Source organism: Carcharhinus amblyrhynchos, chromosome 11 (assembly GCF_965287045.1).
Source record: "Carcharhinus amblyrhynchos chromosome 11, sCarAmb.v2.hapA, whole genome shotgun sequence".
NCBI lineage: Eukaryota > Metazoa > Chordata > Chondrichthyes > Carcharhiniformes > Carcharhinidae > Carcharhinus > Carcharhinus amblyrhynchos.
The window spans coordinates 57,132,455-57,150,890 of NC_137334.1; the positions used below are offsets into that span (position 1 = coordinate 57,132,455).

The 18,436-nt window shown below is 41.0% G+C and overlaps 1 protein-coding gene across 1 annotated transcript in view; it reads right to left on the minus strand.

The window, feature by feature from the left end:
• Positions 1-2,216: 2,216 nt before the first annotated feature.
• ifih1 (interferon induced with helicase C domain 1) overlaps positions 2,217-18,436 on the minus strand; it is a 115,492-nt gene continuing 99,272 nt past the window's right edge. The window contains exons 11-15 of the mRNA XM_080199166.1: positions 12,832-12,981; positions 11,021-11,182; positions 8,993-9,183; positions 3,927-4,020; positions 2,217-3,829 (exon numbers count right to left, since the gene is read on the minus strand). Coding sequence (XP_080055292.1) covers positions 3,653-3,829; positions 3,927-4,020; positions 8,993-9,183; positions 11,021-11,182; positions 12,832-12,981 — 774 coding nt within the window. The 3' untranslated portion in view covers positions 2,217-3,652. The remainder of the gene's footprint in view (positions 3,830-3,926; positions 4,021-8,992; positions 9,184-11,020; positions 11,183-12,831; positions 12,982-18,436) is intronic.

The following is an 18,436-nucleotide window of genomic DNA, read 5'->3' on the forward strand; positions in this document are numbered from 1 at the left end:
AAATTAATCCTAGTTTCTCTGGCATCTATCAGTTAGAAGCTTTAACGAGGATGATTTTGAAGTTCTGTAAAGTTGCTTAACAACCTGCAACAGCTTCCAAGTACCGTAATACTCCAAACTCTCTAACGGTGCTTTCTCATGTATTTCCTTCTGTTCAAATTCTATCAATGTCTTCCTTAAAAGATCAGTGGTCTTGCACTCTCTATAGAAAAGTATTCCCAGCTTCATCAATTCCTAACTTCACTTTCGCTGTTCAGTGACAATGTTAAATTGATACCTTCTATCAGTGACTCTTCAAACAGAAAAACTACTCTTCCTCCATTCTCCACGTCAGAATGTTTAATAATCTCCACATTCAAAATCAATCTTGATTCTGCCCCTGGCTATCTTTTATACCATTAAAATATTTGCTGTTTCATTGATGTTTTTGGGGGGATTTAAAAAAATCTCCTTTTGATTCCGATCTGTGACTGCTGGGGCAGAACATGTTGATAAGGGAATATTTCTCTGCTCTGTTGGAATGCACGCTGCATTTGGAAGAAGTGTCAACAGTCCTACATCTGCAGTCTGCCTCGCCTCTCAGCACCATTAGCTTGGTGAATTGGTTGTGCAAGCTCAGGCTAGCCCTGCCTTGTGCTGAGTGGAATTTATCTGAGGGCTCCCCAAACTCTTTTGGTGAGAGTGTCTTTGGTGATATTACTCCAGTTCCCAAAGCAAATGACTTAGAAATGGTTGTCTAAGTGTGGAAGCCAAGAACTGTACGTTTGAGCCAGGAGCAGCCAACGAGAAGCTAGAAGACGTATAATAGGTTGGTACTGATAGTATTGCAGAATTCCCTATTCAATTATTTGTTACAATTTCAACCTTGAGCTACTAGAAAGCATCCATTGTAATTTAAGTGAGGAAATTTGATGGGATATGATGGGCTAGCTAGGCTCACTATGTCGTGAAAACAGAAACTAAGCAGGAAGAAATGTTGATCTTATCTCACGGGATAGCACGTAGTGCTGCTTCTTGTTATGGCTGCTTCCATCTAGATTTGTATCATTAGCTGATTACTGCTGCCAATTCACCAGCAGCCTTCGCTTTTGAGAATGTGCAAAGATTTTTTTGTGGATATGCAGTGGCTGATATTTGGGGGCTGAGACCTACATCTGTTCTGAGTAAATTCTCAGACACTGCTGCAGGCAGAATGGAAGTCCTGATGTTTGGTTACTCTCTCGGATTTCGAGGTATTGTTATTTGACCAGGGTAGCTTGGGTGTTGGGGAGTACTGTTACTTGGCTGCAATTTAATTTTAGTCTTTAAAGTACTGCACTTTTGGTCAGCCCTGCAGAAAATAACATTTTAGACTGAAAATATGGATTTAAAGGTGGGCAATAGCAGCAGTGCCCACATCTTGAGAATGGACCAAAAAAAGTTTGATAGAAAGGATCCTTCATTCCTGAGGAGGACAGTAAGAAGTCTCACAGCACTGCTCTCTTCATTCAAGCTGTCTGTCCCTGTAAAGACTTAATTACCTGTAAAGACTCGCATTCCAACAATTATCTTGCAATTGTGTCTCTACTTATGCCATGTTTATGAAACCTGCCTCTTCACTCACCTGATGAAGGAGCAGTGATCCGAAAGCTTATGATTTCAAATAAACCTGTTGAACTTTAACCTGGTGTTGTGAGACTTCTTACTGTGCTCACACCAGTCCAAAACTGGCATCACCACATCATGAAGAGAAGGAGGATTAGAATATAGGAGAATATAATGGAGACAGATAGAGGGAAGCATCACAGAAAGCATTTATCAACTCACAGATGTGCTTACTAGGGAGGACTTTGCTCCATGTCAGTGCCTCAGAAGGCAGCATTTCCCATCCCACCTCTGGAAGCAATTGTGGAGATATGTTAACTGGAACCCACTTCCACAGGAAAGCAGTGCAATCTATGCTGGTGAGGGCACCACATCTTATTACAGGGGTATCATCACAATTCATTTACGGCTTCAGGGGAAATTGTTTTGTGCTCGCGCATCAATAATTACACCATATAAATTCAAATCCAGAGTTGTAGCCTTTTTCTTCAATATTATTTTAAATGACCAATATTACATTTACAAAGTGGGGCATGAGAGACGATGAGCATTTGATATGACATAATGTAAGATTGAGATCACTAATGTAAGCTTTCATGACTTGTTAAAACAAAGGCAGAAAAACAAACGTGTTCAGAAGATATTTTTATTGAGCACAAAGTATTGCAATTTCATTTCAATAAAAAACTCTTAATACCTCTAAAGAAATCAGTTGAAAACACTGCTGACAAATCTATCTTAACCATTTATTTCATTTGAAACTGCACTAACCTTTAGAAGTCACAAATTCAGATCAGTGAGATGAACACTTTTTATTCCAGAGGAAAATATAGTTATATTTCAGTGGAATGAGACAGAAAATTCAGTGCAGATCTGCTGCAGATACCAAGACCTCAAACTGGTGCAATGTTTGTTTCTTAAGCACGACTCAGAGTCCTAGGGCATCCAATATACTTGGCAAAAAGCACCTGCACATTTCCACCTGGAAGTGTTACTGCACTATAATGTATAAAGAACAAGGGGTTTCCTTTATCCAATAGCTGAAGCAGGTTTTTGGCTCTCTGTATATGCAAAGGAGGGATAATATCTGTGTGAGTTTCCTTCACACAGATATTAGTTTGCCCTTAGTTTGCCCTAAAGAATCAAGTGCCATCACTTTGTTGCAAAGCATTCCTTGCAACAAAGGTGGTAAATAACTTACCTGAATGTAGAGCCAGTAGGAGTGCTCCTCCAGGGCCCACATTAAGAAACTGCTTCTGCCCTGTTTCGTCCTGATGTTGTGATCCTTGATCTTCTCCCTTCTGTTTCGCAACCTACCATACCCTCATGATCAACTAAGCCTTGTCCCTAACCCCTGAGTTTGCTGATTCCTCAGGTATCAACATGCACTTTGAGTGCCCAAAAATGGACCATATGTCAGGACATGGTTAGCTTCTCTAGCACAAAAAAGGATCATAATCCTTTTTTTAATCTTAATGTATCTCAAGCTCACATTTTCAGTACTGAACTACTGAATGCTGAAATAAATCAAAAAAACAAACTGTTGTTCACAAATATCCACATTCTGCTCTGTAATCATATCCATGTGTCTTATGCAGACTACACACGACACCATGTTTAAGATACCACATATGCATGATCACACAAAGTTATTTTTAAAGCATTTGTGCACATAAGCAAAAAGCCCACACTCTACAAATAAAAATTATAGGGTATGTTGTTGATCATCTTATCACACAACATGCAATTAGAACAGAAACAGTGTTATCTAAAACATTAATAAAATGAAATCACAACTGGAAGAGCTGTAATAATACATATTCTTGTCTGATTATAATTTACACAATTGTTAATCAATATTCAGCATAATAGAAGTGTAAGGTAAATGTGTCACTGTTGGATTAACGTGGAGACTGCCACCACAAACATTAGGTGAAATTTTCCTGTCCTGCCCACCATGGGAATCATAGTGAGCGGGACTGAAAATTTGGTGGACCATGTAAAGGTCTGTTGACCTTGAATGGAAATTTCCGGTCTTGGGGTGTGCGTGGCCAGAAAATCCCACCCACTATCTGTGGCTGTCAACGTATTCGATGTAGTTGAATTTAGGCAGTTTGAAGGGAACCTCACTCCATTTTTTATAAGTGCCTCTCTCAGTGTTCTTCTCATCGATGATCACAACAAAGTTTCTGATTGACAAGCATGGTAAATCCACCCCACGATGGACCATCATTGTACCCCATGGCTTTAAAACAAGAATAGAAGAAGGCAGTTAGCCTTGGCTCGACAGCCAATTATGTAAGAATTAATCTAGTTACAAATTAAATAAAGTCTCATCTTACTTGGCCACATTTCTTGCAGTAGATCTCTTGATTTGTTTGGTAATCAAGGCATTTCTCTTGCAAGGCTTTATTTTCTCGTTCACCATATAACTCTCTGCAATGAAATGTGGCTCATTAAATTTCACTTATAAGGGCAATTCAACTAGAAATACATCCTGCAAATGTTCAGTTTAATGAAAGCACATTAACAGTGCCAAAGCACAATTATTATAGTGCCTGCAAAGAATTACTTAGTAATAAGAACTTATGAACTTACAATTGGTAATGGGTTGAGGGTTATGGGGAGAAGGCAGGGAAATGGGGATGAGGAGCATATCAGCCATGATCAAATGGCGGAGCAGACTTGATGGGTTGAATGACCTAACTCTGCTCCTATATCTTATGAATTTATGAAGAAAAATGTTAGCTTTTACTAAATATTTTAAATAATTTGCACTAGAAATATTACACTTTTATTTTTCGTGTCAACTTTTATCTTTATCTTTTGAAAATAGTGCACTAAAATCTGCTTATATTCATTTTTACAAAAAACAATTCCCCTTGTTAAGCCAAGAGGTTAACATTCAAAGGATTGCATTGTTTATTATTGCTACAAGGTCGAAAGGTGATTGATTCCCAAAGAACTTGTAGGCACTAAAGAAATTGAACTAAATTTCAAAAGATGTATGAAGTTTTTATAAAATCACAACTCATAAACACCTATGGAAAGCAGAAATAAGGACAGAAAGTCCTAAAAATACGAAGCAGGTCAATCTACATAAGGTGGCATGTTGGCACAGTGTTTAGCACTGTTGCCTCACAATGCAGGGACGCGGGTTCAATTGCGGGGCATATTTCGCTGTGTTTAAGTGAGTTTTCTCCACATGCTTTGGTTTCCATTCCGAAGAGTGTAGGTTAGGTGGATTGGCCATGCTAAGTTGCCCCTTAGTGTCCAAAAGTGTGTAGGTTACGTGAATTAGACATAGTAAATGCACGGGATTACAGGGATGAAGTCTGGCCTGGGTAAGATGCTCTTTTGAAGAGTTGGTGCAGATGCTTCTGCACTATATGGATTCTATGATTCTACATATGTAAAATGAAAAGATTGGCAATTACTGGGTAATTTTTTTTAATTTACTTTATTCCAATCCAATCAAGTCAAATTAAAGCCAATTCAGAGTCCCAACAAGTTGGGACATTCCTGATCCAAACTGACAAGACAGGGCTCTCACCTTCTGTCTTGGGCTTGATCTACATGATCCAAGCTGATTGGAGTAGGTGTAGCTCCTCCTCCAAGGCTTGATCTCATTTGCATCTTAGCCAAAAGGCCCAGATGCCGCTTTAAAAAATTGCTTCAAAAGAAGTTGAAATGTAACCTAATGGCTTCAACCAAGTGCAGCATGTCAATACTACACTTGATCTTAGCCAAAAGGCTGAGTGGAAACTGGTAAGTTTTAAAAATAAATTCAAACTTTCAGTCAATAGTTTGAAATGATGACACAAGTAGATTCATTTTAAGATGTATATTGTAACAAAATATTAAAAACACCATAGACTAAACATTGTTTTTGTAGGTAACTAATATGTTTAACCAGAAAGTAGTTTTGCCCCCTTAATTTCAGCACAAATTAAGAAAAACACTCTTCACAGCTGGAGGCTGGGATTCTCTGGGTTAATTTGCCCCAGCTGGGAATTCCGATGAATTGTGTGAAAGGGTCAATTCGGGATTCATGTTGGGTGTCCAGCCCACCCAGATTCTCCCCACCATTCACACTGCTATGGGTGAGAATCTGATCACAGATCACTTAAATTAATTTCAATGTCATTAATAAGTTTGAAGCCTGGTTCAATGGGCTCTCACATTTCTCCACCCCTCCAGCCCCAAATTCTGCAGGCACCAATTACACCTGGTCCACAGAATCGTGGACCTGGCACCATAGGCTCCCCAAGGGCAAGGAGGGGAATTGCACCTTCTAACTGCACCTCGGTCCCTCTGTCGCTGTCAGTCTGCAGGCAATGAGGGCAAGGGTGGAGGGGAATGGAAAAGGGGTGAGTGGCCTTCTAGGGGACAAGGGATTTGGGGGTGGGGAAGGGGAGTTTGGGCTGCGGGGGGAGTGCTTGATCTCGGGGGTCTCCCCTGGGATGGTGGTCTAGTAGCTGCACTTGTCTTTGTTGCATCAGAAAAAGTGTTGTTCACTCGCAGTATGGTGATTTCAGACACTATTCTAATGAAGGTATTCACTATTGCCACTGTCCTTTAAAACCTTTGAATTGGCCTGGCCACATTCAAAACCATGCCCTCTGGACACCTGGAAGCCTTCAAAACCAACACAGCACTCCATTCCACAGTAAGGATTGACCCTGCTTCATGTCATAAGCTCCAGGTGTTAAATTACCACATTAAAGTGCGCTGATAGAAAGGACCTGTCAAGTTTTATCAGGGAGATTCTCTTGCATTTATTGTAATGCCCAGCTGCTCTGAAGCTTCTTTGAAATGCTTTGATTAACATCAGGCTGTCAAATTCACTGGGAAGGTCCCCTTTTAACACTGAAAGAGCAGCAGCTGCTGCCTGGCCCCTCTGAAGTGTTTTCATTGAAACAATGGGATTGAGTTCCACTTGTCAAGCGTAGCATCTGTTGGCTGGCCCCTATGAAATGCTTTGATTGACAAGTTGGATCAATTACCCACCAGCCGGGAGCTTTGTTTGTTTTTCTTTCCCTTCACGGTAAAAAGCATCTCAAGAGCTTTGTAAACATTGTGGTTGGAAAAGATGAACTGAAACCTCGTGGCTAGTGGGTAATTGATCCAACTTATCAATCAAAGGCAGAATGTTTATAAGAATTGCAGTTCGGAACAAAGGCTGATACTTGAGAGACTGGACCTGAAGGGGATCCTGAGGGGATTCCATCTTGGAATGTCTCCTTTGTGGGGGGACGGGAAAAGGGTGAGGCACCTGGCTGGGGGGAGGCAGGGCAGGATCATGTTTGCACGGTACCGGGCACTCTTCAGTGTTGGGGGGGAGGAGGATACCCTCTGTGCTGAGCAGTTGGGGATGCTCCCTTTGTCAGCAGGGGTCACTATCACTGTATCCATTGTTGGGGCTGGGGGAGGGGTGTTGTCACTCAGCACTGAGAACCTTTTAAACATGGTGCCCCAAGTTCTGCTAAGTTGGGCTGACCAGTGTGTTTGCAGCATGCAAAAATTGAAATGGTAAGATGGGTGAACCCCACATTACAGGCACTGCTAATGTCAACTGGACACATTTTGGTTTTTCCGCTGGTGGGAGCACTTAATAGTGCAAACAGATGAACTGAGCCTAGAGGTTCTATTATCCTTTAACTAGAACTGGGCGGGACAGTAGCACAGTAGTGAGCACTGCTGCTTCACAGCTCCAGGGACCTGTGTTCAATTCCCGGCTTTGGTCACTGTCCGTGTGGAGTTTGCACATTCTCTTTGTGTCTACGTGGGTTTTCTCTGGGTGCTCCGGTTTCCTCCCACAGTCCAAACATGTGCGGGTTAGGTTCATTGGCTATGCTAAAATTGCCCCTTAGTGTCCTGAGATATGTAGGTTAGAGGGATTAGTGGGCAAATGTGTAGGGATATGGGGGTAGGGCCTGGGTGGGATGTGGTCAGTGCAAACGCGATAGGCTAGATGGCCTCTTTCTGCATTGTAGGGTTTCTATGATTCTAGACATTCAATTCTCCCAACATAGTCCAAAATGTTTGTTAGATCCAAATGGTTTACTCCTGTTCTTTTCCTTTTTCAGTTTGGTAATGCCAAACCTCAGAAATGTTTTTCACAGCGAGAGGATTCATGGAGATCCTCATTCCAGTGCAAGCCAGACAAATTTTCCAGCTTTGTCTTAACTTCTCATGGAAGTGCTCTTTTCAATCTGAATACAAGCTTCCACCTACATTCTGGCTTGGAACCATAGAGACTTTTAACATCCAACCATTCTCTCTGCCAGACCTGGCAGACTAACTCACCTGTCTTTGATACTCAGTGATACCTTAGGAAAACCTGTAACCCAATCTTTACAACAGCTTCCTCTGCGACTTTCTCCATAACAACCTAAAGCACATCAGTCTTGTATCTAGATAAAAAATGCTGATTAGTTACTCTTTAGACAACAACCCTATTCTACCTTGGAATCAAATATGCCCTTTTACAAAATGACATTTTTAACGTTCCCCTGGGGCTTGGAGTGTCATCGTCTGTCCACAGGCATCACAGTTGTCTTCACTCTTGTCTGCAAGTATGAATGCCTTGCATCTAGCCTTTTCCTTATCAGGGAAGCTAAATGAGTCAATAGAATCATAGAATCTCTACAGTGCAGAAGCAGGCTATTTGGCCCATTGAGCCTGCACCAACTCTGTAAAGCAGCATCCCATCCAGGCCCAATCCCCGTAACCCCATGTATTTACCCCCCCAGTCCCCCAAACCTACATATCAACTGGGACACCAAGGGCAATTTAGCATGTCCACAGAGTGTGGTGAATATCTGGAACAAGCTACCAGAGGTAATAGTACAGGCGGGTACAATTTTGTCTTTTAAAAAGCATTTAGACAGTTACATGGGTAAGATGGGTATAGAGGGATATGGGCCAAACGCAGACAATTGTGACTAGCTTGGGGTTAAGAAAAGGAGTAGCATGGACAAGTTGGGCCAAAAGGCCTGGTTCCATGCTGTAAACCTCTATGACTCTATGAATCCACCTAACCCACATATCTTTGGACCGTAGGAGGAAACCGGAGAATCCAGAGAAAACCCTCTGGATGCACAGGGAGAATGTGCAAACTCCACACAAATCCTGAGGCTGGAATTGAAACCAGGTTAGCACTGTGAGGCAACAGTGCTAACCACTGTGCTGCCATGCCTCCCTAAAAATCAGAAATAACTCCTAATGAAGAATACAATAACAAAACATTATAATCTCTATTTTTCTCTTTCGCAAAGGCTGACTGGCCTTTGTATTTCCAGGATTTTGATTTTATTTCAGATTTTGTGAATATAATGACAATAATTTAAATTCAAGGTTGTATGTACTTAATGATAAATTTGAGAGGAGTTTTATGAAAACTTACTTGAACTCATCTGTGACATTGACATGATGCATGCTTTCAATTACTTGAATATCTTTTCCTGAACAGACAAGCCTGCTACAGGTATTGCAGAGAAAAGTCACTTTAGAAGGATCACTTTTTATTCTTTTGGCCAAATTTTTCCTCTTCTTCATTTTGTGTTCCATTATGTTCTGCAACTGCCGTTCTTCTATCTGACCATTGGAAAAGTAAATATGAGTCATACAAATAACAAACAATGCACTGTCTCATACTGTTTCAAGTACAAATGTAGTTTACAGTTTACTTAAGCAGTAACTTAATTCCAACTGCCAATTCATTCAAATTTTAATTCCAACCTCAAATCGATCTTGAACACCTAAATCTCCTAATTAATTTGAATTCCAAAGAATTCAAGCACACTCGAGCACTTGTTCTTCCTGGTTAGTGTGGCTTGTCTTGATGGAAAAGGCCAAGAAATACGGTGTATAGTTTGGAGTTGACCCTGTTTTTACACTGTGGATCAGCCAAGTCAGGACCATCATGCAATCAACTTCAGATCCACACTTGGACAGGAATACTATGTTCCCACTAAAAAGCATCAACAGTTCAGTATCTGCCAAAATTCTGAAAATGCTATCTCATTAAAAATGAGCCCAATCACACCTTTAGTGTAGATGAAATGAGCCTTAAAAAAACACTTTCATGCAGAATGCCAGCTATCGAAAAGTGTCCAGGTGGAAAAAAGGCTAAGTAGCAAAATATTATTATGGCTTGTGCTGGCAGACTGGGGAAAAAGAAAACGGTTAGAGATTGGAAAGACCCTGATGTTTTTGTTGTTTTGCTACTCTGCCTGTAAGTCACAGATAGTCCAAACCATGGCAATGATTATTATTATTTTTGAGCAATGGCTGTTATTTTGACTAATGCATGGCACATAGCATCTTGAAAGTTGGAAGCTGTGCAGCTCATTGAAGTGGCTAAATTAAAAGCCCATTCCATTCCCATTGGATGAAACAACTGGATTCTACACAGACATGCATGGTCAAATATGGAGCAATTAATGTCATTCAGTGCATACATTCAGTGCATGCAGAGACATGGACTAAAAGAAATAACTTTCATTTATATAGCACTTTTTGTCACTTTAGTCTGGTCTAAAGTACAGACTTATGACTTTTGATATATATGTGAAGTAATGTAGAGAAACATGACAACTGATTTGCAGGCACTAAAGTCCTGCAAATAGCAATGAAATAAATTACCAGAAAATCTGTTTAGTGAAACTGGTTGATGGAAAATATTGGCCAAAACATTTTTGTTCTTCTTTGAATAGTGACATGAGATGTTATTTCCATTTGAAAATTCAATTTTTCATCAGAGAGGTAGCACCTTTGACAGTGCAGCTCTCCCTCAGCACTGCAGATGGATACAAATGTCAGGTGAAACAATGTGCTCAAATCTTTGCATTGAGACTTGAGCTATAACCTTCTGACTCAGAGGTAATGGTGTTACCACTGAAATTTGACTCTATTTGAGATGTTGATTGCTGGCTGTCAGTGGTAGTTGAGGATGCCACTGTGAGTCAGAGTAAATGTGCACAAAAAGCCTGTGCAAGTGGAGTTAGGAAGCACATCTTGATGGATGAAGCAGGTCTTACAATGGCCACAGTATCCAATTCTGTTTGACTGCTTGAAGAAGTGACTAAGACGAGACAAACTACAAACCACCACCACTGAAATGACTGAATTTCAACTGCTTGGCTTTCTATGGACGACCTTATGCATTTTACGTTCTTCCTGTAGTGATTTGTTTTATTGCATTTGATTAAACGTGGCTAATATTTGATAATTGAATTCTTTTTCAGGCAAAGGAAACAAATTTGAATCAGTATCATCTGATTACTACCTATGTATGTCTTTTTAAAAATACACTTTCTCACAGATCTCACAGTTAAATTTGGGGAGGGAGTTCAAATTCAAATCTCAATCACAATCATTTATATTTGAAAAAGTCAGATGAATTTGACTCTAAAATATTTCTTCTATATACCTGCTGTTTGTATTCCTTTTCTGGCATTTCCTGCACTTTTTGAATTGCTGCATACATCATTGACTCACGGAAAACATTCACATTCTCACGTTCAATAACTCCTGACCCCTCGTTTGCCACTAAGGCATAAGTGCTATCCTCCCATCGAGCCCTGCCACGAGCCTGTAATTGAATACGGGTAATTTGATTAGGGCAGAATAAACATATACTTTTGAATACTCTCAGTGAAACACATTTAAAACTTTGAATTTTGATGAACAGAAAAGTTGTAATGAGAGTTATTCCGGCATAAACCTATGGTACTTCCATCTTTCAAAGATTCTTTATAAATAGCAAGATCAAGTTCATAGCTAATAAGATCTTGATTGTCATTTTAGGTACAGATTAATTGGAGCTTGGCCCATTATGATTCCACTGCCTTTCCTCTCCCAAAATCTACCTTACTGACGGCAGCTCCAGCCCTGGTTTGCAGTCTTCACATTCACAAGCTGTGACAGGTGCCTGTTTGGTCGCCTGCAGTTTGGCTACCCAATTGGCCATTGGAAAGGACAGCACGCAGCTCATTGAAGCTGCTCGAAAGCAAAATCTACCTCACTGTTTCTATTTATTAAAACCATTTTCATGGAATAGTAGAAAACAGTCAACTTAATAAGTAACTTTTAAAACAATGTTTAATGGAAACTAGAAGGATTTCATTTCTGTAAATCACAAGTACTTTTGGTCTTACAAGCAATAATGAGTAGAGTTTCATTAACGCCAGAAAAGATAGCTGCAGACAATGCAGCCAGAATGGGTGACCTGAGATAGACCTAAAATTGGACTTTGGGTGTTTTGGAAGTAATTTCCCAATGTTTTCAAATTGTTTATTTTGTGGATGGAATAATGAGATATGGTTGGGTGAGATTGCGGAGTTAGGCTGAAGTCAGAAGCAGGCAGCTGCTTTGGATACATCTTTTAAAATGGAACTGACAGGATTGCGAGTGTTGGTGGGGCAAACCTGATCCCTTTTTGAGTGATTGTTAATCCCATTAACATCAGGCAAGGACAGTCAAAATCAAATCCAGTCTGGTTCGTTCCTCTCTTAAATATCTTTCTGAAACCAAACAGTTACTCTTGTGACTTATAAAGAATAATTTGAAGATGTGACAGATCGTGACAAGGATCTAATTATTTGTAGTTCATGGAGCCAAAATGAGCTGATCAGGAGGGTGAAAGTAGGATTAAATGTGGATCAGGAGTTGGGGCTTAATCTTTATGAAGGATAAGGGAAATAAGGAGAATGTTTGTTGGATCTGACAAGAGAGAAGGCATGGTTGAGATTTCCCATACAGAAGGGTTTAAAGTGAACAAGGTTGCGGTGATAGAAGTAATCAGTCTTGTGATTTGTAATCAACTGAAGGTCAAAGTGATATCAGGATTGGGATTGAGAGCAAAGATGTGCAGGTTAGGTGGGTTGGTCATGATAAATGCGGGAGGTTACGGGGAAAGGGCAGAGTGGTGGGTCTGAGTGGGATACTCTTTCAGAGAGTCAGTGCAGACTTGATGGGCCACTTGGCTTCTTTCTATACAGTAGGAATTCTATGGTTCTATGTTCAAGGAATTGAAGAAGAAAGGATTGTAGCAAATGCAGTGGTTAAGCTGCGTAAACCCTACCCCCCTACCCGTTTCTAAACAATTGTGACTTATTTTCAATTAAAGATAGATGAAGCACATGTCCCCTCGGAACCCTGAAAAGATTACATCTATTGACACTTTTAAGAAGTTCTATGTATGAACCAAGAATGGTTAAGGTAACACTATAGAAAACTTACTTGGACCATGGCAATCTCATTAGTGACTAGACCGTAACGGATTACAAAATTACATTCTTTTATATCCAGACCTTCTTCTGCTACAGTCGTTGCAATCAGGAGGTTTATTTCTCCATCGCGAAATTTACCGAGCACCTCCTTTTGTTCATTCTATTCAAAGAATAAAAATTAATTAAAATTCAGAAATAATCCACGCATTCATTAATACATAACGAACATTTAAAATTATTGTCCATCTAGAAATTCAATCATCATAATTATCATTAGGAAATTGCTACTCCTGAAACTCAACAAATTCATGATCTTCTAGTCTTGTTTTTCATCTGGAGCTGAATGGCAGATTAAAAAATTCCAGTATTGCTTTTTGTTTAATTCATTAAACCATGGTTGATACATGATGATACAATCAGAATATGCCCTAACTCATTTCTGTCCAATCCAATGCACAATCCAATTTTATTATGTAACTTCTAAATGTCTTAATTTCCTCCAATTAATTATGTGGGATTCTAGTTTGTTAAAATACATGAATATTTAACATTTTAAAGTATACAAAAGAAACAAACAGCTTGGGAAAACAGTGGCATAATGGTAGGATCCAGGTTCAAATCCCACCATTGCAGATGGTGAAATTTGAATTAAATAAAATTTGGGAGTAAAAGTCTAATTAATGACCATGAAAACATTGCTCATTGTTGTAAAATCCCAGTCACTAATGTACTTTAGGGAAAGGAAATCTGCTGTCCTCACCATGTCTGACCTACATGTGACTCCAGATCCACAGCAATATGGTTCACTCTTAAGTGCCCCTCCAAAGGCAAAAAGGGATGGGGAATAAATGCTGGCCCAGCCAGTGATGCCAATGTTCCATAAACAATGTGAAATTCCGTTTTAGAAACCTTAGGCTAGATTTCATGGGATTTGCAAGGATTGGCTGGTAGCCAAAGCACCTAAAGTGATGAGACGTCAGCTGTCAAGAGCTGCTGGCCCATCTGATTAATTGTGGGTACTGTTGGATAACAGGCAAGCCTGTGCAAAACTTCAATGGATGCTGGAACCAGCTTTTAGGGCAGGGGGGGATCAGGTGCACTGTGGCAGCAGTATATATCATCTACATAAGATGCACTGCAGCAACTGGCGAGTGAAGGAATGGTGATGTAATTTCAAGACAAGTGCTTGGCTTGGAGGGAAATTTGCAGGTTGTGATGTCCTTATACGCATTTGCTACCTTGGTCCTTCTAGGTGGAAGAGGTTATAGGTTTGGAAGGTACTACCTAAGCAGTTTTGGTGATTTCTGCAATGCATCTTATACATAGCATGCACTCCTGCCATTGGTGGTGGTGAAGGTAATAAATGTTTTAGTTTGTGGATGGAGTGCTAATCAAATGGGCTGCTTTGTCCTGAATGATGTCAAGCTTTTTGAGTGTTGTTGGAGCTGTACTCAGCCAGATAAGTGGGGAGCATTCCTTCACACTCCAAACTTAAGCCTTGTAGATGGAGGACTTTGTGGAGTCATAACGCAAGTTACTTGCCTCAGAATTCCCAGCCACTGACCTGCTTTTGTAGCTACAATATACAGCTGGTCCAGTTCAATTTCCAGTCAACGGTAACCCCAAGCATGATAGTGGGGAATGCCATTGAATATCAAGGGTAAATGGTCAGATTCTTTCATGTTGGAAAGGGTCATCACCTAACATGTGCATGGCACAAGTGTCACTTATTACTTATTACCCAACCCTGAATATTGTCCAGGTCTTAAGGCGCATGAGCATGGACTGCCTCAGATTCTGAGGGGTTGAGAATGGTGGTGAACATTGCACAATCATCAACAAGCACCCCCACATGCATCTAACTTTATGATGGCAGGGAGGCCATTGATGAAAAAGCTGAGGATGATTGGGCATAGGACATTACCCTGAAGAACTCCTACAGGAACTCCTACATGTACAGGAACTGTGATGACTGACCTCCAACAACTGCAACCACCTTGCTTTGTGCTAGGTTATGACGCCAGCTAGTGGAGAAACTTTCCCTGATGCCCATTGACTTCAGTTTTGCCAGGGCCCCTTGATGCCTTTACTTGCCAAATGCTGCCTTGATATCAAGGGCAGTCACTCTCATCTCACTTCTTGAGTTCAGTTTTATCATCCATTTTTGGACCAAGGCTGTAAAGAGGTCAAGCGCTGGTAGACTCCAAACTGAGCATCAGTGATGTGTTACTGCTGCATAAGTGCTGCTTGGTGGCACTGTCGACATCACTTTGCTGATGATTGAGAGATGGGTAGCAATCAACTAGATTGGATTTGTCCTGCTTTCTGTGGACAGGACATACCTGGGCAAATGTCAGTTGGGTAGGTGCTGGTGTTGTGGTTGGTACAGAAAAATCCAGCTAGAGGCATGGCCTGTTCTGGAGCACAAATCTTCAGTACTATTGCTAAGATGTTTTCAGTGCCTGTATAGCCTTTGCAGCATCCAGTGCCTTCAGCCATTTCATGATATCATGTGGAGTGAATCACATGATGATGGGGACTTCCGGAGGAGGCTGAGATGGACCATCCACTCAGTACTTCTGGCTGAAGATAGATACAAATGCTTTGGCCTTGACTTTCACACTGAGATGCTGTGCTCCACCATCATTGAGGATAGGGATATTTATGGAGCCTCCTCCTCTTCTTAGTTGTTTCATTGTCCACCACCATTCACTTTTGGTTGTGGCAGGGCTGCAGAGTTTTGATCTCATTTAAGGCAGCACGGTCGCACAGTGGTTAGCATTGCTGTTCGATTCCCAGCTTGGGTCACTGTCTGTGTGGAGTTTGCACATTCTCCTCATGTCTGCGTGGGTTTTCTCCAGGTGCTCTGGTTTCCTCCCACAGTCCAGAGATGTGCAGGTTAGGTTGATTGGCCATGCTAAAAAAAAATTGCCCCTTAGTATCATGGGATGCATAGGTTAGAAGGATTAGTGGGTAAATACGTAGGCCTATGGAGGTAGGGCCTGGGTGGGATTGTGGTCAGTGCAAACTCGATGGGCTGAATGGCCTCCTTCTGCAATGTAGGGATTCTTTGAATTATTGATTGTTGCATTGCTTAAACAAGCATGAATATTTTCCAGTCGTAATTTTCCTAACTGATTAACATCATATAGCATTTCTAATCTTGGGGCAAATTCTAAATATGTAACCTTAGCCTAAACACAACAGATTCAGGAATTAATTTTGTTTTGCTTTCTCAGCACACTGAGCATGGAATGTGGCTCATCACTTCCCACATTTCAATGACTTACAGACTGTGGTTGTTCAATATCTGAACTTATTTTCTCAACCCAATTGTGATTAATTAAATGTATGAGGTAAGAATATTACAAACTTAGAAATTTTTTATTTACAAGTATCAATAGATTTCAATTCAAGCAATATTTATACAGCCACCCATTCACTATACAGTGAACAAATCTACCAGTTAGTATGTTTTGTGGATCCGAAATTTGAACTAGCTGAAAGTGGTTTATGGCATATTTTCCTTCTTGGCATAAGTTTCCAGGTAGAAGGACAAGCCAGTTCTATTGAGGCACTCGTGAGTGGTGAGGGGTGGTCAGGGCTGGCCCAGGAATTGTTGTGGAGGCTGCGATTGGGCCATGGCGAGCGGGGGGTAGGGAGGTGCGGGAGGCTGGAGGGGCTGCACTGCGGGGGTCCAGAGCTGGCCAGTGATCGAGCTGGCCAGCAAACAGAGATACTGCCAGATCAGGATCACTGCACATGCACAGCGTTCTGGAACTGTCAGGCTCCAATGCGAATAGCTTCCCCCACCGCCCCACCCCCCACGCCCCCCTCCACCGGGTTTTTAATGAGATCCTTGATTGTGAACTCTGCAGTGCACAGAGTCCCAGAAAACCCTTCAAAAAATGGGGTGAATTTCTACACCAAGCAGTGGGGCAGTCATCATTGTGGAATGTCAGCAGTTTCCAATGCAAAGACTGGCCATGTCTTGAACACTCACGCATCTTTTCAACACAGTCCATGTCACCAGGTTTATCCCTTGCACTCAGCGGTCATTTAAACCCTTCCCCACAGCATCCAATTGACCTTTTATGAGAATATTGATCCTAACTCTGAGAAGGTGCAACTCATCCATCTTGAATAGATTCCTCCTAGTCTAGAACTTGTCCTAATTCCCCAGGAATCTCAAGACGTCGCTCCTATACCATTTACACAGCTTTGTGTTAACTTGTTTGATTGTATTTTTTCTGTACTCAATGGCAGGTGGAACTGAAATATTGCAAAGGCCTTGCTCTTTCATATTCTCCTGAACCTCTGAAACTCTGACTGCAAAATCCCATTGTTTTAGTCTCCATTTACTGCCAGAACCAGCCATTTTGAGAAGTGGCAAGATTATCGGACAAGGAGGCGTTCTGTTTCAAGCTGTAGATAGGGAGTGGAGAGGAGCTGGTGAGGTCAAAGAGGCTGGAGGAGAGGAAGGAAAATTTTAGAACCAGAGAAAACCTGAGAAGTTTGATGAGGGAGTGATTGGTACAAGGAGCTGGGCAACAGCAGGGATACCAGGGTTAGACAACGGAGGTTTAACTCGAGAGATCAAAAGGGTCAGCGGAGGATTGGTCAATAGAAGTGCAGGCTATCAGAGCTCCTTCAAAAGAGATCGGAAATGTTGTCCAATCATGGGGAGTTGCAATGAAACTGGTATACTGGATCCAGCAGGTAAGTAGAAAAGTTCTCATATCCTGAACCTAGCAATCCTCATCTCCCTTTATCCAGCAGGTTTCCAGAGGCTTGAAAAACTTGGATGGCCAGGATTGAATTTAAAATGGTGGCATCATTGATCTGTCTAGTAACCTTAGTAAAGAGAATTTAATGAAGCATGATAGGCTGTGCTGCCCAACAACAGGGAGAAATCTGCCAAGTGACAACAGTAGCCAGCATTCAAAAGGCATTCAAAAGGTGTGATTTCCCCAATAATGGGATTAGCCTGCATCTAGACAGAACCAGGTGTAAAAAACCCTATTAGTATGAAACAGTTTACCTGGATGACTGAGGGATTAGTGATGGTATACACATGCTAATTTCTAATCTCCAGGATATTTGAGAGATGCAGACACTGAGATACACAGACTGAAGAATTAAAGGGGAAAATTGGTATAATTGCCAGCACCCTCAGAAGCAGACAACCCGGTTCCCATCTAGCAGCCGAGAGGCGAGTTTATATCTAATAGCCAGTGCACTACTCACAGCCAGGAGGCTCAGCCTACATCTAAATCTTAGGATCAAGATAGACAACTTTGTGAAGCCAGTTTAAATATCTTCACTGGATCAGGAAAATACATTTCCCAGACTTGATCCTCAGCCTTGTATTGTGTGGTAACTATAAGCTGAATTTGACTTATAGATTTATATAATTTGATGTTGCTTGAGAAGGGGGAAGTTTTAAGGAATTCAGGAATCATGGATATATATTGCAACAAGGGGTAATTTCTACATAAATTCTGTGTGTTTACTGATTCATGTACCCAACTGTCTGAAAGTACTGTAGTCCTGTTTGTGTGCATTTGTCTTTAATAAATAGTGTATAATAGTTGTGTATGTAATGATGTATAATA